This window comes from Orbicella franksi, chromosome 3, assembly GCF_964199315.1.
Source record: "Orbicella franksi chromosome 3, jaOrbFran1.1, whole genome shotgun sequence".
Taxonomy (NCBI): domain Eukaryota; kingdom Metazoa; phylum Cnidaria; class Anthozoa; order Scleractinia; family Merulinidae; genus Orbicella; species Orbicella franksi.
This window is the reverse complement of record NC_138147.1, coordinates 31,949,883-31,974,620: the sequence shown is the minus strand read 5'-3', so window position 1 is coordinate 31,974,620 and position 24,738 is coordinate 31,949,883. Positions and strand designations below refer to the sequence as shown.

General features: G+C 39.9%; 4 protein-coding genes across 4 annotated transcripts; all 4 read left to right on the top strand.

Annotated features, from left to right (window-relative positions):
• Positions 1-2,148: 2,148 nt before the first annotated feature.
• Positions 2,149-4,379, top strand: LOC145482525 (uncharacterized). Its single transcript, XM_081461124.1, has 4 exons — positions 2,149-2,215; positions 2,926-3,106; positions 3,674-3,836; positions 4,000-4,379. Exons 1-4 carry the CDS (start codon positions 2,149-2,151, stop codon positions 4,231-4,233), a joined length of 645 nt encoding a protein of 214 aa, XP_081317250.1. The 3' UTR covers positions 4,234-4,379.
• Positions 4,380-4,494: 115 nt separating this feature from the next.
• Positions 4,495-6,788, top strand: LOC145482524 (uncharacterized). The gene is made up of 4 exons (XM_081461122.1): positions 4,495-4,551; positions 4,744-4,866; positions 5,471-5,567; positions 6,244-6,788. Exons 1-4 carry the CDS (start codon positions 4,495-4,497, stop codon positions 6,489-6,491), a joined length of 525 nt encoding a protein of 174 aa, XP_081317248.1. The 3' UTR covers positions 6,492-6,788.
• A 138-nt stretch (positions 6,789-6,926) lies between these two features.
• On the top strand, positions 6,927-11,345 carry LOC145482523 (uncharacterized). The gene is made up of 7 exons (XM_081461121.1): positions 6,927-6,939; positions 7,186-7,559; positions 7,919-8,086; positions 8,805-8,915; positions 9,780-9,884; positions 10,235-10,325; positions 11,113-11,345. The coding sequence occupies exons 1-7, from the start codon at positions 6,927-6,929 to the stop codon at positions 11,118-11,120; spliced, it is 870 nt and encodes a 289-aa protein (XP_081317247.1). The 3' UTR covers positions 11,121-11,345.
• Positions 11,346-20,317: 8,972 nt separating this feature from the next.
• Positions 20,318-23,141, top strand: LOC145480339 (melanocortin receptor 5-like). The gene has a single exon (XM_081458629.1). It carries the CDS (start codon positions 20,687-20,689, stop codon positions 21,632-21,634), a length of 948 nt encoding a protein of 315 aa, XP_081314755.1. The 5' UTR covers positions 20,318-20,686; the 3' UTR covers positions 21,635-23,141.
• The last annotated feature ends 1,597 nt before the right edge of the window (positions 23,142-24,738 follow it).

Below are 24,738 nucleotides of genomic sequence, written 5' to 3'. Positions count from 1 at the left end.
TGTTTATATTATTAATAAAAGCGGCTCGTGCAATTTCACCTTTTTTGAAAAAATCACTCATGCAAATTAATTCCAAATTGAATGAGAAAAACCGTCTGATTACCTATACTAATTGTTTCAAGCCAATGAATTACAGTGTAAGAAATATATGTTATTTGCCGGCTGGGAGGTCCGTATGGTGAAAAACTTTGACCGAGGTCTTGAAAATGCTGCCCGAGGGCGCAGCGGGTACATTTTAAATGAAAACATAATTTAGTAGATTTTATTTTCCCAGGCTTTTCTTGTTGTGGAAATACTGAACCTAAGATGGCTAATTAAATATGCATAAATAAGTGTCAAATGGCCATTTTTGCAGGGGATCCCCTAACTTGAAGGGAATAAAATATTTCGACCTACTTTTTTGCAACAATCATTTACCCACCAAACCCAAAATTTGTGCCAAGTTTGAGCGAAATCGGTGATTTGAGCTGTATCATCTCCCGCCTGGCTCATGGACTTAAGTACAAAGAAAAGGAGCTTCGCCTCGCGCCTTTCAGAAAGAAATAAAGAACTCTTGGAACGAATTTCCCCAGCCAGTCTCGTTGACGGAGTCATTTGTTACTTTTTGTTCAAATTAAAGCACGTGTGATTTTTATCATGCTAAGATAAGCGATACATGTGCTACTAAGGATGCTTGTCACCTTTATTGGCTTCATTGTTGACATTTTTCTTCATTACATATGCATATGACTTTGCGCAAAGAAGGCATCACGCTAGACACAAATCGACTAAGACATTTCAAGAGCTTCTAAAACTTAGGAATTGTTGAATGTTTACTGGGTGTAATATTTGTGGAGAAGTTGGAATTCAAAAACTACAAAATTTCTCGGTGGCAATAGTGCTAATGAGCTCATACATTCTTTGTAAAACTTTCAGTGTTTTCAAACCCATATCATCCAAAAAGTATTTAATACATCGGGCTCAAATTCTTTGGAACAGTTAATAGTGCTGTGACTTTCAATATTCAGGACTAATGTTTTTGTAGCTCCATCAGAAACTGTATCGCTTATGCTTATGAGGCCTATATTGAAAACAAAGATTCTCCTATTAGCACACTTGAGGTACATTTGGAGAAATAAATTGCTCCAGGCTTAATGAATCGATTTCAGGGACTTTGTGAGAATCTTCGACACCAGACCGCGCAAGGCTAGCTTCGAGTCTTCCGGAGAGGCCCCATACAGGAGCATGTTAAGATTACAGTCTAAGGAAGGTCCCATCTCTCGTAGTTTGTAGTGGCAATTATCTCCCCTAACCCTTTTAGCGCACGGCACTCGGATTCTATTTTCGCTATCTTTCAGTCTCTTACCTTATATTAAAACGGGAAATGTCTGATTCTGGTCGTGTTGTGTACATGTGTCACAAGTGGCATTGCTGTAATAAGTGTATCGTTGAAAATCTCCCCAGTGTATGATATCCTTCTTCTCCGTCATCACCAATGTCTCCAAACCTCGATCAATACCAAAACGTGCAAGACTTTCGCATACTTCTCTGTCACACCCTAAGCCGACACCCTAGTTCACTTGATAAAGAAAATTAAGCAAACATGCGAAATTTAACTGTTTTGGATTTTTTTTTTTCTCGCCCGGTATTGTTTTGATGTGCCGCCTTTATTGTTCGCATCAAATTTGAGCAGGTGAAAAAAGAAGGTTCCCGTTTTATTGTTTCAATTTTATTCTTCACTGGCACTATTAGAATTTCCACATTTTTATTTTGGGATAAAAGAAAAGTTAGCTTTCCTCGCTGTCCACAGGCTTATTTCCTGCCCCCCAAAAATATCAGAAACTGTACAGACGCAACAAAGGGCTTAAAAGTAATACATTTGACAATAATTTTTCTCATTGAAGAGTGCGTTCCACTATCATACAAGTTTAAATTTCTGTGAGAATGGTTATTTTGTTTGGATACCCTTTGTTCGTTTGTTTTTGAAACTTTTACGTTGTAAAGTCTCGTGCTGTTATCACGTTTACTGAAAGGGTGCGGCGTTTTGCAACCTTTGCTTTTGTTTCTTAGCTATATTTATTAAGCTTGTTTTTCCTTTCCCTACCACTTTTCTGTCTTCCTCTACCGAGGTCAGAGAGTTAGACCACCGTGTTTTACAGTGTTAGAGCTATGTGTCATCTCCTGGTTATTGCAAGAGTTCTTACTCTCTCGTTTGTTGTCTTTGGACGAATTTCAGGTTAGTATTTTGATAATTAGCGACTTTACCTCATTTCAGTGCTTATGAACGAGAAAACCTTTAAGAACGTTTCTCTCTAATAGTATCTGAACGTACACTATTCAAGATGACAGAAGCATTTGTTCGCGAAAGTAGAAAATAGATGTTCGACTAAGTGTCGTATCTTGTGATAAACATTTTTACGAAATCGATCTTTTTTCTTTGTCACTGGCAAATTAAAGAACAGTTGACCTGCAGGACTTGCTTCGTTTTAATATTTGCATGCAATGGGAAGAATTTAGTTAGCTCAGTTTAAGAATTCTTGCCGTTAAAACTTATTTCTTTGGGCGCCATTGTTCGGTACAGTAATTACTTCAATGGGTCTGTGAAGTTGGCAATGTGCAGCAATCAACGTTACGCACCGATTCATGATCTATTGAAGAAGAAACGAAGCCGAGAAAGTTTATTCTTTTCCTAAGAGTTAGAAAGGTGGCCTACTAGAGAGGTTTTATGAAGAAAGGAGTAAATGAAAGGAATATACAAGAACTAATCATAGTTTGTCTAGCTCCGTTCGTTTCCCCGTACTTAGCAACCATTTGTATATTTCTGATTTTAGTCTTCTACCGGTCCTCTTTGCTTTACTTGTGTTAGTTTGCAGTCGGTTAGGATTCAATTGTGTTCTGATGTTTTTACCATGGTACATTTTTCTTCTCTTTTTTTTCCTTTGTCAGGCTCAAATGGAATGCTATTTGGATCTGGAGACATAAATGTCCTACAGGGTAAGGACTATGACTGCAAAATATTTCCCTTTGATCCAGAGTTCTCCTCTGACGACGTTCGCGTGCAGTTGGCTGTTACATCTAAGAAATACGAGGCAGCTGTAACCTGGATAGGGGGAGCGTCGAAATCTGGGTAAGAAAATCAAATGAATTACAAGAAATTATTGTCTAAAATATATACATAAGCGCTTCATTCTCTGTTTTAGATACAAAAATATCAGCTCTGATTATTGAAAGGGCGTGGCACGATTAATCATGGCCTAGGAATTTAAACTGGACCCCAATTGTTCGAAAGGTGGATGACGCTATCCACAGGATAAATCACTATCTAGTGGTTGACAAAACAAACCTTGCTATTCACTGGATAGGGATTTATCCAGTGGATATAGCGTTATCCACCTTTCGAACAACCCGGGCCAGATGCATTACATATTATTTGAGTTGCGTGGGTTAGAACTCGAAATTTTACAAGGAGAGTACAGTGTATGTTTCCCTTAGGGCTTTTGCCAACCAGAGATTTAACAGTTATTGCTGCAAAGCAACATTTCGTCCAATCGAAAGCCTCAAGGTTTTCACTAACTTCTAAGTTTCAAGCAGGTTTCACGATAAGATTTTGAACGAGAGAAATCTGATCGTTAAAAAAAAACTGTTTGTTAGCCAGAATTTCGCGTACTACCGTAGAGTTTTTTTTGCCTTCTAGTTTTCAGGGATGTGTTGCCACCTCCGGAGCCATTGCTAGATCCAGGACTGTGTCTTTGCAGTGGATTGCTTATCGAACTGTTTCAAACGGCGCATATGAGAAGAAGGTCAGCATTCCGATGTGGACCACAGGAACTGAGTGCGTTCGAGAAGATTTTCCGAAGGTTAGCATTATATATATAAAAAATAACATCAGTGTACCGTTGGCAGTTTGCAGGATGTAACATTGAAATTGCAAAATATGGATCAGCTGTTTACAGAGAAAACCCTTCTGTCACTCCTGAATTGTACTTAATAGCATGCATTTCTCTTTTTTACCTTCTCCAGTCTTTTCCCACAGCTCCGTACGTGTTCGTAACCCCTGTCCATCCTGTTGCAAACAAACATGACGCCGCAAGCGTCTGGGCGGAAGATGTTACCAGATATAATTTCAGAGCATGTCTTCGCGAGTTGAAAAACTTTGATGGTGCACACAAATACCTGTCTGTGGTGAGTATCTGGGGCTTTTATACGCAAATATTTAGGAACCTTGTTGAGGAAATAAAAGTCCTTTCATGTTAAAGACCTGACGAAGAATTCCTACTTCAGAATTCAAAAATGTAGATCGAAAGTGATTCAAAAATTGAAAAATGAATGAATGTCTTCCTATAACAAACATGTCAACAAACTTGCACTAAAACGTAGTTATCTTCCAACAACGTACTGTCTTGTTACTGAATATAGAATACTGATTTAAACTGTCTTTTTATCTCTCTACAGAATATCTTGGCCTTCACTAACTCTAGTGTACCAACTGGTTGGATATTACCTTTGGCCGATGAAATGAGCTTTCCCAACAACTATAGCCCTGATGATAGCAAAGGCTATAGCTTCTGCAAAGTGAGTTCAGAGTGACGACCAGAGTCCTTACTAAACCTGCGCTTGTAGAATAACGCGGGAAGGGGTAGAGTGCTCACAAAACCTTGAAGCTGATTTCAAAGTTTAATAAATTTTGAGGCAACTCGCAGTAGCTGAGATTTGAGACCTTGGCACTAACATTTACATTCTTAAAAAATGTTTCTATTTTTTCAGACTATCGACTTCCCTCAGAGATTCTTTGAAACTCCAACTCTGGTTACGACAACCAAGCACCTCAAAGATGACGTCAACGCCCGCATTGATGCTGATAACAACGCCATTACAGAATGGATTGAGGTGAGAATTTACAAAAATACCACTTTTTCTTCAGCAACTACCGTAGTATTCCTGTATGCTTTCAAAGGTAAACTTATTTCAGACTAGAATTTCGTTCATCTTGTCCGCTCAATGAGTTGAGTTAAGTCTTTCATTAAAGGGCAATGCTATAAATGTATCTTATCCAGGGCCAAAGCTACTAACAGGCAAACCGAGGCACGTGCCCAGTCATTATTTTCGGTTTTGTTGCTTACTCTCGATACCTTGGAAACGAATTGAATCATGGACATTGCCTCAATCATAATTTTTTCATGGACATTGCCTCATGGCATAATTTTTTCTTACTAAACGCCCTGTTATTACGAGCTGTAAACCGTTTAAACTGCACTTCATTTCTTAGTACTGTCGCAATCGTGAATTTTCGATATTACTCCATGTGTTCCTCAATACTTTTAAGGACGCTTTATTTTCATTCATCTACTCTAAAGGAAAGAAGTTTGATTTCTAAGTTTGGAGGTATTACGGAACTGAAACCATGAAACTCTTAAGTTCCCGATCTCAGGTTTACTTTGCGTTAAAGGTTTCAAAAGGTTTCCCGTAACGATGTTTACTTTCATTTTATTAGAGCATTACAACGACAGACTTCCAGGTGTGCTTGAAGGATATTCAACGCTATGACGCTCATCACGACCCCATCACGCTTAATTACATGGCTGCTGGCTGTAAGTATGCTATACTTGCGATTTTAATGTCTAACCTACTGAACCGGTTTTCAGTTGTGTGTCGTAAAACCAAAACCAAAGTAACAACTCTGGCCAATCAAAAACGGCACAGAAAATCCAGTGAGCCAATCAAAACGCTAAGCAAATACATGTAGCCGACGAAAAGCGCGGGAAAACGGGCGTGAACCATTGACGATTGGTTTTGCTTCTACTTGTAATCGGCTTTATAGCAGTTTTAAATTTGAGTATCGTAAAACGAAAACCAAAGTGATCACTCTGACCAATCACAAAGGACACAGACAGTCCATTGAACCAATTAAAACTCGTAGTAAATACGTGAGCTGACGTGAACCGCGGGAAAACTTATGCGAGCGAGTTGCGATTTGTTTTGGTTTTACTTTGATTGGATGAAAAGGTGGCGCGAGTTTTTTTAAGGCAATCGTGTAACGTAGAAATGCAAAACCAATTACTTTTCGACACTCGAATGAAAACTTCTCTAATACGCCAATCTAAAATAACCGAAGTAATGAAAACCAAAGCAAATGCGAATTATTTTCGTCCGTGAAGTAAAGATCATATCGCTCTAATTCTTGAAGTAGCACCTAACGGCCACGCGCATATGTTAAATATATTCATCTCACAATTCCCATTAAAATAGACTTGATTATCTTGACAGATTACCATCCCTGTAACGGCAGAACATGCCCATTTTATGGAGAATGTCGAGCGCCTACTAAAACCACTCATAAATGCGTGTGCGTCCCTTGCACAACAGATGAGTCGGCTCCACTGTGTGACAGCAATGACGTCACACACAAGAACAAATGTGAATACAACTACCACGTCTGTCAGGCGCAAGAAGAACCCGGTATAAAGCACTATGGTGGATGCAAACGTAAGTCCTTGCTTGTTTTATATGGCTGAATATCTTACCGTAAAATATCAAGAAATCAAGAAAGCCTAAGAAAGATTAAAAAATATCCTGGAACATTTATTACTTCCAGTTTAACTGCTATCACTCTGTTCGTATACTAAGAAAAAAAACAACAGTTGTTTGTACTAAGCTCATGAAAAACTCTACACTACAAACGCATGCCATTCTACAAATCACTTAACTTCCATGCTCAAGACATTCTTTCTGCTTGACTTTACAATTAATTTCTTGCATAATGCTAATTTTGAGAACCTGAAACAACATCCCAAATTGATGGTTTTTCTATATTCTCATTAACTGCAGGTCTCGTGTAGCATTAATTTTCGTGAAGAGAAATTTCGATTAATCACTCTCGGAGAGTGATGCAAACGGTTCATAGGCGATATCGAGCAATATTTTGGTACATGAGGGGCGCTGTCCATTAGATGAGAAACTCTGGTTTCAATTTCTGGACATTTCCAGTCACGAACGAAACCCTTCCCTTGATGTGTCGCTAAATTGGATAATTTTGTCCATTATCTCAGTGATACTTCAGTATTCAATTAAGTTTAATTCTCCACAAGTTCTACGCATTCTCGATCGAATAATTTGGAAATCAACTTTTAGTGTAAGGCTGAATGTTCTCCTCCAGCTGCAAGAAATCTTCGTAAAAATTACATCAATTTGTTTGATTTTTATTTTCAGCATTTGTCCTTCAACGCGGTCGTGTTGTCCTCCTCTTAGAAACAGAAGATGTGCGCTGCAGAAAGGTTTACTTTAAGACGGGAATTTTCCAGAGCAGCAAAGGAAATATTCGCGTTCAGACCACCATTAACTACTTCAACTACAGCGGAAACTTCATTCACGACGCTGCAGTGACTTGGGTCGAGAACGTTAATCTCACCTCCTTTGATGTGTGCGCGCTTAAAGCAGGAAGGCTAGACCGCTTGACTCCTGATGGCGGGCTCACATTTGTTGATTTCATCGCTTTCCAGGAGGCTCCAAAGAGCGCTTCGGCTGGTCAAGTCATTATGACAAATTGGTGGGATGGAACACAATGCGAATCAGTTACATTTGAAGTGAGTCTAAACTGAGATAAGTCAAGTTGATTTGACCCCAGAGTTACTAATTACCGTTTAAGTAGTCGAGAGAAAGAGGCGCTCATTCAATTCTAAATTTTTCCTTTTGATTTAATGTTAAAATGTCCAAGTCGAAACTTACTTAAATCTGCTCTATAATTGGATCAAACGAACTCCAAAGTAACGCATTAAAACGTGCTACTATGGACACTGTACTAAAGTAGAGGAATATATTTTATAAGAAGACCAAATATCTGTTCCTTAAAAGAAATATCTTGAACAGTTGAAATAACAAAGGACGAAGTTTACGTTCATTTAATAAAAAGTTGAAAATACGATATATTTTTCTTAATTTTCAGTCAAATGAGATTTCTTCACCACACGTTTTGGTGACTGCTCAGCACACAGTACTGGGTCTAAAACACGACGCCGCCACGGTCTGGGTCGAGAATGTCAACACCAATACCTTTCTCGCCTGTTCGAGAGAAATGCAGAACTTTGATGGATTACATAAAGACATCAGATTAGTGAGTTATTAATAAACTTTTGTAACAGTGAGTCATCACTCGCTGACGTTGTTATATTTGACAGCCAGAGTTCAGTGATGTGTAGGAGTCTTTTAGTCGCTGAAACAGATTGAAATAGTTACATAATGACAGTATCCGACTCCTAAAAGATTGAAGAGTCCGTTTGTTAAGCGCGGACGGACTGGATCTCTGTGCTTCGTCAGGCGTTTGAGGTAAAGACACTTTACTTTCGTACTGAATGAGTTTTACCGAATATGACCTGACAAAAGTAATGAGTGACAGGCGAGTGACATACGGAACATACGCAACTCGGGTTCCAGCCGAAGTTATTTATGAGTTAAGAGTCTTTTAGTTTTCAAGAAGGTTAACACTGTCAAAGATTATCAAACATTGGCAACGTATGTAGTCTTTTCACACGAAATCACGGCAGCCATATTGGTGTCCCAAAAATAATGTGAAGGCGACCATGTTGATGTTCCAAACCAGTCCCGTGGGAGTTGAATTCTTTTCTTATGTAAACATTTTCGTTTGTTCCAATGGAAGTGAAAACGCTCTATTAAAAATAATCATTGCCTCCTCTTCCAAATTCAAATTGTCCTATGCGGTTATTTTTTTTTTATATTAAAAATGTTTTATATACTGTCAATACCGAAAAAAGGTGCTCCGTTGTTGAACGCTGGGGCAATTTTCTTCCTTTATCACTCTTTTTTTCCTGCAGAACTGGTTTGTATACGACAAACTTCCAACAAATCTTGCCGGTGAAAAGCATATCATCGAATTCCAAAACAACTTTTTACCTCTTGCTGAGAATTACAACTCTTACTGCCAGGTGAGATTTTTATGTGCTTCATTGTTATTTTTAACTTCAGAAATTTTAATTTATGAAATCGAGAACTATAGCTCCATTTCACAAATTGATGCTTGTTTTCCATGAGTCTGTCCTGTTGTTGATCATGAATTTCGTCTGCAGACTAATTTGACAGTGTTATGACGAAATTCATTGTCAATAACAGGACAGTCGCATGAAAAACCGGCGCCAGTTTGTTTTTCACCATAACAAAAAGGCATAAATTATAAATTCGTGTGTCTGACCGCTTATTAACAATGAAAATTAGCCAATAAGCGTACGAACATGTCTATAGTTATATTGTCAAAATACATCTTGGGCAGTAGCTGATGTATAAACAAACTGCGCATTTACCATCAAATGATATAAACGGAGAACAATGACTCTTTCTGTCCATTATGGAACATATCAAACACGAGAGACAGTATGACCACATTTCCAAACACCGAGGAGAGAGTTGAGTTGAAAATACGACGCGTTGTGGACTATTTCTGACCTAGAGGTGTTTGGAAATGTGCTCAAACACTCTCTTGAGTAGAAGTGGTAAAAAGTTCAACTGAGGCCTTGCACTACTGTAAAATGATGTTAAAATCTTTTAAAAAATCCGAGCTTTCGCCGATCTACGGCATCATTAGGGATAAGAAAATACTATATTTTTCTTCAGTGTTTCATATATCTCGTTCTCAATCGAAACTAAAACTAATGAGAAAACCGCGAAATAAAATTGTAAAAATCTATGCTAGATCAGAGATCCAAACACCGTCACGATCACCATTTCCTTTGTTTAACTATTTATTTAGATATACTGATTTAAGAAAGATTCTAATTCCTTCATTTCACTCCCAGATCGTGAATTTTACAACGCCCAAGACTTCGACGCCCACGGTCATTGTCTCAGCGTCTTATCTTAATCCAGTCCCCCAACATAACAGCATTGCCACTTGGGTAGAGGTATGTGATTATGACAATTTCTACTATCTCCGCAAGCTGTCTCTTCACATACGAACCACGTATACCAAATTTTAGCGAAATATTAGTATCTTGTGTTCTGTGATCTACAATCGTCATTCGATAAGCTATTATCGAATTAACTATCTATCAAGGAAATCTAGACAGAAAACCTCGCTGAAAATTATAAAACTGCAATCAAAACACACGTTAATTCTGCCCTTGGATTAACTAATTTCTGATTCCTTGTCACACAGCTTACCGGTCTTTTAAGAACTTGTTTCAATTCTCAGTTTCTTTTCTTTAATAGATCCCATTATCTTTATAATTTGTCTTTCTTCTTTGTTAATTAGCAAATTACAACTAAAGGCTTCAAAGTGTGTCTCAAAGAACTTCATAATCAGAATGGTTATGACCCCGTGAAGGTGGCTGCTCTTATCATTGGTAAGCATTTTTATTTTATATTTTAATTGATTGGTTATGTTTGACTGAATAATAATGTCGAGCCCACAGGTCCACGACAGCCGCTTTCATCTTGTTTTTCCGGTTTTTGTTTAGTTACAGTCAAAATCAAAACTAATTGAGAAGAAAGAACATTAGTCGAAAAGACGTAAACTATTCAATGATGAGTCGAAGAGGCTACCATTCTCAAAAGACGTTTTCGCGATGGACATAACAATAATAAGTGGAGGAGAAATTTTAAAACAGGTTTCACGTTAAATTTTGCACGAAAACCGAAGCTCTCTCTTTGCTTTTTCAATAAATAAACTTTTTTCACTCCATTGAAATTATGATATGAAATTTTATAAACACACGCAAACTGGTAGCTGTAGATAGTTACCATTTGACGAATCTATGTATCTATGATAATAAACAGAGAAGCTTCCATACAAAATTGAAGTTTGGAATGCGGTACAAATGTTTGGGCAAAAGTTTTGCGGAGAGAACAGATGCCGCTTTGATAGTTTTAAAATATTTTTTTTGGCTTATCAAAATGAAAATTGAGCCCTTGAAGTTCAGAACCTCTCCCAGAGAATCAACATTTTAACAAGGAGCGGATAGCAAATAATTTTGCGTGCATTTTACAATAGAATATATCTTCTTTACGCAAAATCGTCAATCTTTCACGAAACCTCACCATTGCACATTTTTGTTTCGTTTTTTTTAATGACAAACTCTTTTTTAGTGGACATTGTTACTCACCAAATCTAAATTACTGTTTGATACACAGGTTCCTAACGGATTACACAATTACAACTCCGATGCACTGAAATGGAAATGGCTCTGGAGTGCTGAAGTAATAAATAATGTAAAACAGACCTTTCATGAATATGATTGAATTAAATATAATATGATTGTAACACAAATTATAAACTCATCATGGATGAGAAAGTGTTTAATGGCACTATAAATCAAAGTTGGAACAGAATAAAATTATGTACATCTAATACAGTGTTTTTCTTTTGTTCTTGCTAACTTAGAACCGACATTTTGTTATTTAATTTGCCAATCCCTTAGCTTCAAACGATTTAATATCTCTTATTGTTTTTTTTTTTTATCAATTAAAGTTCTTTTATTTGTAGCTGAAAGAAAATATTTTCTGCATAAGGCAGTTCAAGTAACGACCACCGAACTCAGTCCTTATCTCTCATGTAGACTTGCATAAAAATTGCGTTTACAAAATAGATCACCCGACATGTACATTGCAAAGTGCTTACACGAAGGGACGAAATCCAAGGGAAAAAGGACAGAAAGCCTGGCAAGCATCTATCAGATTTTTTTAAGTCTTTTGACATCAACACAATTTATCCAATATATACTTGATATATAAAACATAACAAGACAAAAGTTGCTTTCTCTAAACGATACAAAGTGTATCATGTAGTTAAAATACTAGAAAACAACTAGACAGTACTGGCAAAATAGAGGAAAGAAATTGGGCTTTGACTAAGTATCAATTACGTTTTCCAACAGATTTTTGCGATTTTAGACAGGTTATTGACATTGGTTTGTTGAATCAGAAAAAAAAACTATATCATAACTTCGAGACGAGATTTTGCCTCCTAGGGAAGAGGACAAAAATAACATTTTAACTCTGCGGTCTCTTAGAGATGTTTAGACCGTAAAAACAATATAATGTTCGGGATAGAGACTGAATTGAATGGTGCTGTTTCTAGATTACATAATCATTTTTGTTCCCAACTTTGAGGCAAGTCTTGGAATGAATAGTTTCTGAGAGTGGAAGTGAAAGAGAGCTAAACTTTTTTCCCCGGCCAATCTCGTTGACGGAGTCATTTATTATTTTTTGCTTAAAGCTCGAATAGTTCAATCATGCTAAGATAAGTCATGTAAAAATCATTTACATGTACAACCACGGATGCTTTGTTAGTCTAATCTTGGAAAGAACGATCTTTGCTGAGTGAAGGCACCACGCTAGACACGAATTGACTTCATTTAGAGCTTGAGGAACTTGGTGAAGTCGAACCTATATACAACGGCCACCCTAAACAATAGGACAATCAACGATCTTTCAAGAAATCAATACTTTGAACAAGATTCAGTAAAAAGGGTTTTTCATGGGCAAGCTTGAGCTTCCAGAAGCTGTTTTTAATTCATCGCTCGGAGACATTTTTGATTTGACAACATTTCGTCCATGGCTCGTGATGTCCGGTCTTGGCAATGGTGTTTTACCCGGTCATCAAAGTTTACCCAACATTGGAACTTTTCGGGATAATTCTGCATTCTATCTAGGTTTGAGCCCTTGTGGCGCCCGGGTACATTGGCTCGTGTTCTTTCGCAAGGCACTCTCGCAGTGTCTCCACCCATGGGACTAAATGGGTATCGGAAATGTAATGCTGTTTGTGGTAGCTTGCGATGGATTAGTATCCCATCCAGGTGGTAGTGGAAATAATTCTAGCCATTTAATGGCACTGAAACCGAAGATAACCACCGGTTTGATGGGCCAATTAGCTAGTATGTATACTTCACCTCCCAAAAAGAAGTCAGTTTGTCTTCGACTGTCTTCAAAATAAGGTTTTCACCCCCTTTAAGACCTAAAGACAGAGCGAGTGGTAATTGAGGCGAATTAGCCTGCGAGCGGGCTCACCCTTGAGTCACGCGCGCGAGCGGCGAAGAGCAAAGCGATCCGGCGGGAAGCGGTCTGATGAGGAGCTTTCGCCGCTCGAATACGCACTCGCAGCTATGCCGCGCGCACGTGCTCCAACGTGAGCCTGCTCGCAGACTAAAGGCAAAAAGCCCCTATCGATCTGAAATTTACTAAACAACGAGCACTCTTACCATTTTCTACAAACCATCGGTCATTCCAAAAGATCGCCCGACCTGACCTGAAATTGGACGGAGCGCGCGTGCGCGTCGCGCAAATCGGAAAGGATAAGTTGCAGTTTTCAATCGTTTCCTGAAAAGGTTAATGCTGAAAAAAAATGTTCTTACCCCGAAATGTTGGCGATAACCATACCCAAATTACTGTAAGTCCCGTCGCTACTTCTGACGCATCGTCACTTTTTTGGCTGATCATTGCTGCTGTTCTCTCATAATTTTCTACAATCATGTTCGTCACCCCCTACACGGTGTAGCCTTGTACCACAGACTACACTAGAGGTATAGCCTTGTACCACAGACTACAGTAGAGGTATAGCCTTGTACCACAGACTACAGTAGAGGTATAGCCTTGTACCACAGACTACAGTAGAGGTATAGCCTTGTACCACAGACTACACTAGACGTATAGCCTTGTACCACAGACTACACTAGAGGTATAGCCTTGTACCATAGACTACAGTAGAGGTATAGCCTTGTACCACAGACTACAGTAGAGGTATAGCCTTGTACCACAGACTACAGTAGAGGTATAGCCTTGTACCACAGACTACACTAGAGGTATAGCCTTGTACCACAGACTACAGTAGAGGTATAGCCTTGTACCACAGACTACAGTAGAGGTATAGCCTTGTACCACAGACTACAGTAGAGGTATAGCCTTGTACCACAGACTACACTAGAGGTATAGCCTTGTACCACAGACTACACTAGAGGTATAGCCTTGTACCACAGACTACAGTAGAGGTATAGCCTTGTACCACAGACTACAGTAGAGGTATAGCCTTGTACCACAGACTACAGTAGAGGTATAGCCTTGTACCACAGACTACACTAGAGGTATAGCCTTGTACCACAGACTACAGTAGAGGTATAGCCTTGTACCACAGACTACAGTAGAGGTATAGCCTTGTACCACAGACTACAGTAGAGGTATAGCCTTGTACCACAGACTACAGTAGAGGTATAGCCTTGTACCACAGACTACAGTAGAGGTATAGCCTTGTACCACAGACTACACTAGAGGTATAGCCTTGTACCACAGACTACACTAGAGGTATAGCCTTGTACCACAGACTACAGTAGAGGTATAGCCTTGTACCACAGACTACAGTAGAGGTATAGCCTTGTACCACAGACTACAGTAGAGGTATAGCCTTGTACCACAGACTACACTAGAGGTATAGCCTTGTACCACAGACTACAGTAGAGGTATAGCCTTGTACCACAGACTACAGTAGAGGTATAGCCTTGTACCACAGACTACAGTAGAGGTATAGCCTTGTACCACAGACTACAGTAGAGGTATAGCCTTGTACCACAGACTACACTAGAGGTATAGCCTTGTACCACAGACTACAGTAGAGGTATAGCCTTGTACCACAGACTACAGTAGAGGTATAGCCTTGTACCACAGACTACAGTAGAGGTATAGCCTTGTACCACAGACTACAGTAGAGGTATAGCCTTGTACCACAGACTACACTAGAGGTATAGCCTTGTACCACAGACTACACTAGAGGTATAGCCTTGTACCACAGACTACAGTAGAGGTATAGCCTTGTACCACAGACTACAGTAGAGGTATAGCCTTGTACCACAGACTACAGTAGAGGTATAGCCTTGTACCACAGACTACACTAGAGGTATAGCCTTGTACCACAGACTACACTAGAGGTATAGCCTTGTACCACAGACTACAGTAGAGGTATAGCCTTGTACCACAGACTACAGTAGAGGTATAGCCTTGTACCACAGACTACAGTAGAGGTATAGCCTTGTACCACAGACTACAGTAGAGGTATAGCCTTGTACCACAGACTACAGTAGAGGTATAGCCTTGTACCACAGACTACAGTAGAGGTATAGCCTTGTACCACAGACTACACTAGAGGTATAGCCTTGTACCACAGACTACACTAGAGGTATAGCCTTGTACCATTGACTACATTAGAAGTATAGCCTTGTACCACAGACTACAGTAGAGGTATAGCCTTGTACCACAGACTACACTAGAGGTATAGCCTTGTACCACAGACTACAGTAGAGGTATAGCCTTGTACCACAGACTACAGTAGAGGTATAGCCTTGTACCACAGACTACAGTAGAGGTATAGCCTTGTACCACAGACTACAGTAGAGGTATAGCCTTGTACCACAGACTACAGTAGAGGTATAGCCTTGTACCACAGACTACACTAGAGGTATAGCCTTGTACCACAGACTACAGTAGAGGTATAGCCTTGTACCACAGACTACACTAGAGGTATAGCCTTGTACCACAGACTACACTAGAGGTATAGCCTTGTACCACAGACTACAGTAGAGGTATAGCCTTGTACCACAGACTACAGTAGAGGTATAGCCTTGTACCACAGACTACAGTAGAGGTATAGCCTTGTACCACAGACTACACTAGAGGTATAGCCTTGTACCACAGACTACACTAGAGGTATAGCCTTGTACCACAGACTACAGTAGAGGTATAGCCTTGTACCACAGACTACAGTAGAGGTATAGCCTTGTACCACAGACTACAGTAGAGGTATAGCCTTGTACCACAGACTACAGTAGAGGTATAGCCTTGTACCACAGACTACAGTAGAGGTATAGCCTTGTACCACAGACTACACTAGAGGTATAGCCTTGTACCACAGACTACACTAGAGGTATAGCCTTGTACCACAGACTACAGTAGAGGTATAGCCTTGTACCACAGACTACAGTAGAGGTATAGCCTTGTACCACAGACTACAGTAGAGGTATAGCCTTGTACCACAGACTACACTAGAGGTATAGCCTTGTACCACAGACTACAGTAGAGGTATAGCCTTGTACCACAGACTACAGTAGAGGTATAGCCTTGTACCACAGACTACAGTAGAGGTATAGCCTTGTACCACAGACTACAGTAGAGGTATAGCCTTGTACCACAGACTACAGTAGAGGTATAGCCTTGTACCACAGACTACAGTAGAGGTATAGCCTTGTACCACAGACTACAGTAGAGGTATAGCCTTGTACCACAGACTACAGTAGAGGTATAGCCTTGTACCACAGACTACAGTAGAGGTATAGCCTTGTACCACAGACTACACTAGAGGTATAGCCTTGTACCACAGACTACACTAGAGGTATAGCCTTGTACCACAGACTACAGTAGAGGTATAGCCTTGTACCACAGACTACAGTAGAGGTATAGCCTTGTACCACAGACTACAGTAGAGGTATAGCCTTGTACCACAGACTACACTAGAGGTATAGCCTTGTACCACAGACTACACTAGAGGTATAGCCTTGTACCACAGACTACAGTAGAGGTATAGCCTTGTACCACAGACTACAGTAGAGGTATAGCCTTGTACCACAGACTACAGTAGAGGTATAGCCTTGTACCACAGACTACAGTAGAGGTATAGCCTTGTACCACAGACTACAGTAGAGGTATAGCCTTGTACCACAGACTACAGTAGAGGTATAGCCTTGTACCACAGACTACACTAGAGGTATAGCCTTGTACCACAGACTACACTAGAGGTATAGCCTTGTACCATTGACTACATTAGAAGTATAGCCTTGTACCACAGACTACAGTAGAGGTATAGCCTTGTACCACAGACTACACTAGAGGTATAGCCTTGTACCACAGACTACAGTAGAGGTATAGCCTTGTACCACAGACTACAGTAGAGGTATAGCCTTGTACCACAGACTACAGTAGAGGTATAGCCTTGTACCACAGACTACAGTAGAGGTATAGCCTTGTACCACAGACTACAGTAGAGGTATAGCCTTGTACCACAGACTACACTAGAGGTATAGCCTTGTACCACAGACTACAGTAGAGGTATAGCCTTGTACCACAGACTACACTAGAGGTATAGCCTTGTACCACAGACTACACTAGAGGTATAGCCTTGTACCACAGACTACAGTAGAGGTATAGCCTTGTACCACAGACTACAGTAGAGGTATAGCCTTGTACCACAGACTACAGTAGAGGTATAGCCTTGTACCACAGACTACAGTAGAGGTATAGCCTTGTACCACAGACTACACTAGAGGTATAGCCTTGTACCACAGACTACACTAGAGGTATAGCCTTGTACCACAGACTACAGTAGAGGTATAGCCTTGTACCACAGACTACAGTAGAGGTATAGCCTTGTACCACAGACTACAGTAGAGGTATAGCCTTGTACCACAGACTACAGTAGAGGTATAGCCTTGTACCACAGACTACAGTAGAGGTATAGCCTTGTACCACAGACTACACTAGAGGTATAGCCTTGTACCACAGACTACACTAGAGGTATAGCCTTGTACCACAGACTACAGTAGAGGTATAGCCTTGTACCACAGACTACAGTAGAGGTATAGCCTTGTACCACAGACTACACTAGAGGTATAGCCTTGTACCACAGACTACACTAGAGGTATAGCCTTGTACCACAGACTACACTAGAGGTATAGCCTTGTACCACAGACTACAGTAGAGGTATAGCCTTGTACCACAGACTACAGTAGAGGTATAGCCTTGTACCACAGACTACAGTAGAGGTATAGCCTTGTACCACAGACTACAGTAGAGGTATAGCCTTGTACCACAGACTACAGTAGAGGTATAGCCTTGTACCACAGACTACAGTAGAGGTATAGCCTTGTACCACAGACTACAGTAGAGGTATAGCCTTGTACCACAGACTACAGTAGAGGTATAGCCTTGTACCACAGACTACACTAGAGGTATAGCCTTGTACCACAGACTACAGTAGAGGTATAGCCTTGTACCACAGACTACAGTAGAGGTATAGCCTTGTACCACAGACTACACTAGAGGTATAGCCTTGTACCACAGACTACAGTAGAGGTATAGCCTTGTACCACAGACTACAGTAGAGGTATAGCCTTGTACCACAGACTACACTAGAGGTATAGCCTTGTACCACAGACTACACTAGATAGACGCGAGTGCTCTTACTACTCTTACTTGCGAATACTCTATCCTAGTGAAGCACGACAGAAATTTGACAACACGACAGAAAATGCAAGACATGGCCATTAAGATATCGATCTAAATAGCCGAGTCAATTTTCCAATTGCTTGTGCAAGCAAGTCTGATAATTAAGAGGGAATCCACCAGAAGCTCGAGTAACATTAAACAAGTGGACAAAAACTTTGTACCAAGATTATCTGCATCGTATCGCAAACTTCTGCGCGACTGTTTTAAAGAAATCATTTCTGACAATACCAAATGCCGAAATCAAATCTTGAAGTTCATATGGAACACTTGAAAGTACTAGTGAAATGATACTGATGATAAAATTTTACCTGTGTTTGTGCAATTTCTCTGAACTTTCGTATTTATTTTCTCGAGTTCCTATGAGAATTATTCTTGGTGTTATGTCAGGCAATCAAGATTTATACCTTTAGCTTTTAAATAAAAGCAAAAACTCAGAAAACGTGTGACCCCATTCTAGTGACTCCAATAGCCTCTTATAAGGAAGTACCCCCCCCCCCCCCGCCCCGGGGACCGAACCTCAGCTTTCTCAAGTTCCCGAGTGAAGAGAAGCTTAGAAAGAAATGGAGTACCCATTGTCGTCGCGCTGGTAAGGCGGAGTTTAACTCCGTCGAGAACTTGAATATACTGCTCCGAATTGCCCCTGGGTCTCCAAGGATGATCTACAACTTGGAAAATATTATTTTCGAGTTAAAAATGAAACGAGAACCAGAATCAGTGAAAGGAAAGGGAATAGAAGTTGTCAGTCATTTCAGACTGTTATTTAAAACATTTTAAATAACAAAGAGAAAGTAAAGCTAGACGACTTTATAGTCCGCATGATGTATTTAGTACTTTGAAGTGACAGGAGGATTCAAAGGAACAGCGTAACTCGAGGAGGGCTGTCGTTTTCAGAGACAGCTTAAGTGCTTTCCTTTTAGATAGTAACAATAATATAATAGCTTTTTTTTAGGTGTCAGTGTGTTTGACTTGATAGAGCTAATGGTAGACAACACCTTAAATCCAGGGAATATAATATTTTTAAAAAACGTTTTTTGGTCACGGAAGCGTGATAAGATATGTTATTTAAAGTCTCATAAAGGTGCCGCTGGATAGAGAAAATCTTTAATTTCCCTGCGGCACAGTTGCGTTCCGAATCATTGAATTGATACCAATCGCAATTCAACTTTTTCCGTAAGAAACAAACGCTAAGGCTGCGACTAAAACAAAAATCCTGAAGTTAAAAATCAGAATGCACCTGTAACTGTTTTGATTGTCTGTTTTACGCGCATGTGTCATCATTAAAAGCTCTTTTTAAGGTTAACTTTTCTCATTTGCATTACCATCTAATCCAACGAAGAGGCAAGGCAATTTCGGGTAGAAATTGCAAAATGGTCGGAAATTGACTTAAACACATGCTGAGGGGGACATCGCGATTTGCGATATTGCGAGATTCGCCAATCAATTTTCCATGTGGTATTTCGGTAATTAAATGTTGAATTGCGGTACCACGGTATTCTTCAAACCTGCGGGATAAGTTTCTATCGTCTTATTCAAAGATAATCAATATAAGACCTTATCCTTCCCATTTTCCCACCATTTTAGGCTTCTTGTACGGCGTTTCGGAAAAGAGCTGAAAAAGCCCGGTTCCGTCTTAGGAGTAAATATCTAACGTGATCTTGTAAATCGCTCCAGTTAATCTACAATTTGACAATTTTAACAACCGGTTTATTGCCGTGTTTTTGTTTTCGACCTCATTGCCGACTTTTCTTTTGCCTGTTTTTTTGTTTGTTTTTTTATTGGCGGTATTTTCCAAATATTTTTGCTACAATTTGGAGCTCGCCGCTCCCAATGTCCTCCTCTATGCTGGGTTGTAATGTAATGCAAACGAGAAAAGTTCTCCGTGAAAAGGGATATTCCATTTCTTTCACTTGTACTCAAGCATTTCCATGAGTAGGTTTAAGCCCCCATATTGCTTGAAGAGGACAAAGTAACAATTAGTCTTCCGAATGAAAGTGCTTTCAATGAACTGTCCAGCTGAGATAATTATCCTGAACTACAAATTGTCTGGTTCTGTTTTTGAACGTTTTGAATAAGGAAATCAGTCGCTATTTACTAGAATTTACGGAATGTTTTTGCCACGGACTTCCAAACCAAAACTTCAGTTTTAAATGTATATTTTTTTCCCTCAAATTAGGAAGCTAATTTTAAACCAATGATCAAACGTGCACAATCGAGTTCAAACTGACAGTCAGTCTTTGGCGAAAAAACTATCAGGTATGCAGCTGGCTCGGTAAGATAAATGTTCTCCCAAATTAATAATTCATCGCTCTTATGTTTTAAGAATTAAAATAAAGCGTTCAGTAGGTTATTCGTTGCGAAGCCACTAGAGGTTGGAGTGATTTTGTGATAGACACATTCCCTACCAGATTGCCGTTAAACCACAAACGTACAGCGATACCGAAGAGTTATGAATGCGACATCAAACTTTACTGAGGACGAGAAGCAGAAAACAGTTGAAGAACTGACCTGCTCAGCAAGTTTAAACACTGGAATACACGGCCAGTCAGCCCAGTTGACATTTATCTCAGTTTTAAACGGTTTTCTTTCTATTACGGCTTTAACTGGAAACGTTCTTATCCTGATTGCTCTTCGCAAGCAATCTTCACTTCATCCGTCATCAAAACTCTTGCTTCGCAGCCTTGCAACAACAGATCTTTGCGTTGGTCTTTTTTCAGAGCCACTGTATGTTACTTTGTTGGTGACTATCGTGAATGAACATTGGAGCATTTGTGACCACGTATTGGTCGGAGTGTCTGTAACAAGCTTTACGCTGTGTGCAGTGTCTCTGTTAACACTGACTGCTATAAGCGTGGACAGACTTCTCGCCCTGCTGTTGGGACTGAGACACAAACAAGTTGTAACTCTGAAGCGCACCTATATGATCATTGCTACCTTTTGGCTTGTGTCCACTGCTCTTCCGGCGATGTCCCTTTGGAATCCTCTTATAACCTTTTGGTGTATGGTTATAAATTATGCGGTCTGTCTAACAACCTCCATCTTCTCGTATACAACGATTTTCGTTTATCTTCGTCGTCATCAAAATCAAGTGAAAGCCCAAGCTCAGGAATCGAACCAAGCAAATCAACTGAACATAGCACGATACAGAAAGGTACTGTCCGCTGCACTATGGCTCCAGTTCGCGTTAGTCGCTTGTTATCTACCCGAAGGTTTAGTGATGGTTTTGGTCAGTACCAGTGAACCATCTGCAGCTGTTTTTCTCGCCTGGGATTACACAATGACCCTTGTTTTCTTAAACTCGTCATTAAACCCGATTCTTTACTGCTGGAAGATAGAAGAAGTGAGACAAGCAGTGAAGGCCACAATCAGACAAGCACTTTTCTTTTTATCAAGTTAGCTCTTGCCAGACTCGTCAGGCCCCATTCACACTACACCTGAGAATTTGAAACAGCAGCTACCTTTTATGGTTAAGGAGGTTCGCGCTAATTGTTTCTGCGCATCCTTACTGCGAACGAAAATTCACTCGCCACGTCATGCACGAGAGCGCGCGCTAAGTCATAAAATGAACAATGATGGGCAGATGGCCATTGCCATAGCTTTGCCTGGAATTATCGATCTTGGACGTTCGGTGACCTGTATTTTTCTTTTGTTGGATCATTTTCTCTACGGATTTTCTACGTTTAGTGAAAAAATGGAGGAAAGCTATCGAATAGAAAATTGATTTGTTTTTTTTGTAAAATGCACCATCGAATTCCGTTCTTTTTAGCTATTCGTTTATCTGTGCGATAGTTTCAAATGCCTCTTGAAGGGTCAATTTTTGTGAAAACGTTGGTAACGTTTGGAATTATTTACGCAACAGACCCACCTCTCCAAAATATGACTTAGATCGTTTGCCTCCGTTGACTCGCCTTCGATATTTTTAACTATAAACCCCTGTAGACCATACTGAACTACTTGCGTCAATGTTTCAAAATCAGGGTAGTTTTCCACGCGCTTTATCTCTGAAACAAAGTCGGTGACCCCCACTTTTATTGCATTTCTGACACAGGTAACTCGTTATCTGACTGCCGTAAAAATTAAAAAATCAATCGACGTGAAAATTTTCGCGCGAACGTCCTTAAGCCTGCCGTCCTCATTAATCCGATGAAATTGTCCACCGCAAACAAAGTTTTTTGAAAACGCCCCGGCTTCAAACCAGAGGACTTTTATAAACGCAGGCTTTGCGTTTTACTGTCAACGGAAAACGTTTTGAAAACGGTGCTTTTCGAAAAGACGTCGTCACGATAATATTGTGATTAACCCAACCCTCAAGAATGCTCAGAGACCGTTTCTGCCGCCGATGATCTCTGCGCGCGTTCTCAAATTTCTCCGGCGTAGTGTGGACGGCAAACATTTGATGCGTTTCAGAGTAAAAAGAAAGCTGTTTTTCAAATTTCTCCAGCCTAGTGTGGACGGCAAACATTTGATGCGTTTCAGATTGAAAAAGCCTTTTTTCAAACTTCTCCAGCGTAGAAGGGACGGGGCTTCTTGATATCTTCCCTACGATGAAAAATAGAAAGTCAAGAAAGTAAACGTAACAGTGATAACATTTCCCGGAAGCTAAAATTCTTCCTGCATAGAAACATAAATAGATTCAGCCAATGTGACTAGTCTTGACTTTTTGAATTTTCTCTATATGCAGTCGGTGGCTTGGATTGATTTCCTAAATGGCACTTAAAGTCCAAAGGGTAGAAAACCAAAGAAAAAAGCTTGAATAGACAATATTTTAATGGACTTTCCTTCAAAAGTTTGTCTAAACAACGTTTTTTCAAAGATGATGTTTTCGAAATCTATAGAGTCAACATTCGAGGTGTTTCTTCATTAGTCAGGGACGCCCAACAACGATTTTCTTTCAAAACCTTTAAAACGCTGTGTTGGGCTATCTGGAGTGCTTTTAAAGCTCTGAAGGTTAATTTTAGGTTATGCTATAAATTTTTTTATCTGTTCGGTCATTCTAGCGTTACTTGGGTCTTCTCAAATCTTATGTCTTATGTTACACTTTTTACCTCAGTTTCTCAAAATCATAACTGACATTTTTTCGGTAACAAAAACGAAATTTTGTCAAACCAAAAATAACAAGCATTAACTTAATTTTTCTTATTTTACGAAAATTCGAGGTGACAGTTCTCTTGAGACAATCGGAGAGATTTAAGAACTTAATCCGGACAGTTAATTTACCGAAACGATATCCCTGATTAGTCAGTTTGCACAGAATTTTTTTCGGCAGGCCTTAAGAGGTAAACCGGCGAGTTTCATGGTAATAGCTAATATTTTCTATTTATATTGTATATTTTCTACCGAACTATGTGCTTAGGTGGCGTATTGACTTAAGACAAAACGCAGACGGTCATTTGCAGTCAGGAAATTGCCGGAAATCCGTGTGAACTGGTCTCAACTGCTTAAGGCAGGTCCTAAAATTCTAAGTCGGTTTGCTCATAACAAAAGTTACAAAATTGTGCCCGCCGCAAAGACTCCATTCAGTTACGACTTTTATCAAAACTGAGTTACATGGCTCTGCGTTGTCTTAATTCTTTCTTTTTCTTATATTATACATGTGCTTTTTAAAACTGGGCAAATAGATAACCCGACCAGGCTAGTTGAACGAAGCGCGCGCTAATTTTGATTTTTAATAAATATCATGAATTAAAGTCAGCATTGGCGCAATTTGATTAATTAAAAACGCTGTGAATGTGCACAGGCGGTCTCGCACATTCATAGACAAATTAAAATATTGAAATGTTCTCAAAGAAAGAGCATTAACTTTCTGGCTATCTTATTACACTATGATCGGGGTGAGAGATTCTCGCCAATATAAACTTTCAATTCCCTCGTAAGTTGGCGCGTTTACAGATGCGCCCCACTCGCGTTTTAGGTGCAGGGATCCCAACCGATGCTACCTAACTTTTTAAAGATGCTACTTTTAGCGCCCCCCCCCCCCCCCCCCCAATCTACACAAGTGTATTTCACTTGTGGAAGTCGATCGATTTAGACAGCGCTTGGGTGAGAGATTCTTGCCCCTATCAACTTTCTTTTCTCTCGTAAGTTCTCGCGCGTTTAGAGAGGCGCCACATTCGCGTTTTAGGTGCAGGGATCCCAACCAATGATTACCTAACCTTTTACTTTTAGCCCTCCCCCAAATCTACACACGTGTATTTCACTTGTGAAAAACTATCGATTTGGACAGTGTTTGGTTCGGAAATTCTCGCCCATATCAACTTTCTTTTCTCTCGTAAGTTCTCGCGCGTCTAGAGACGCGCCACACTGGCGTTTTAGGTGCGGGGATCCCAACCAATTCTTACCTAACCTTTCAAACATGCTACTTTTAGCCCTCCCCCAGACCTACACACGTTTATTTCACTTGTGGAAGTCTATCGATTTGGACAGTGCTTGAGTAAGAGATTCTCGCCCATATCAACTTTCTTTCTCTCGCAAGTTCTCGCACGTTTAGAGATGCGCCACACT

What these genes read in the sequence shown, in the direction of transcription:
- LOC145482523 (XM_081461121.1), top strand. An exon ending in ATTACAACTCTTACTGCCAG is followed by an intron (nt 8,916 to 9,779) that starts GTGAGATTTTTA and finishes TTTCACTCCCAG; the next exon opens with ATCGTGAATTTTACAACGCC. An exon ending in GCATTGCCACTTGGGTAGAG is followed by an intron (nt 9,885 to 10,234) that starts GTATGTGATTAT and finishes TTTGTTAATTAG; the next exon opens with CAAATTACAACTAAAGGCTT.
- LOC145482525 (XM_081461124.1), top strand. Translation starts at nt 2,149, where the DNA reads ATGTGTCATCTCCTGGTTATTGCAAGAGTTCTTACTCTCTCGTTTGTT. An exon ending in TGTCTTTGGACGAATTTCAG is followed by an intron (nt 2,216 to 2,925) that starts GTTAGTATTTTG and finishes TTCCTTTGTCAG; the next exon opens with GCTCAAATGGAATGCTATTT. An exon ending in TTCGAGAAGATTTTCCGAAG is followed by an intron (nt 3,837 to 3,999) that starts GTTAGCATTATA and finishes TACCTTCTCCAG; the next exon opens with TCTTTTCCCACAGCTCCGTA.
- LOC145480339 (XM_081458629.1), top strand. Translation starts at nt 20,687, where the DNA reads ATGAATGCGACATCAAACTTTACTGAGGACGAGAAGCAGAAAACAGTT.
- LOC145482524 (XM_081461122.1), top strand. Translation starts at nt 4,495, where the DNA reads ATGAGCTTTCCCAACAACTATAGCCCTGATGATAGCAAAGGCTATAGC. An exon ending in CCATTACAGAATGGATTGAG is followed by an intron (nt 4,867 to 5,470) that starts GTGAGAATTTAC and finishes TCATTTTATTAG; the next exon opens with AGCATTACAACGACAGACTT. An exon ending in TAATTACATGGCTGCTGGCT is followed by an intron (nt 5,568 to 6,243) that starts GTAAGTATGCTA and finishes TTATCTTGACAG; the next exon opens with ATTACCATCCCTGTAACGGC.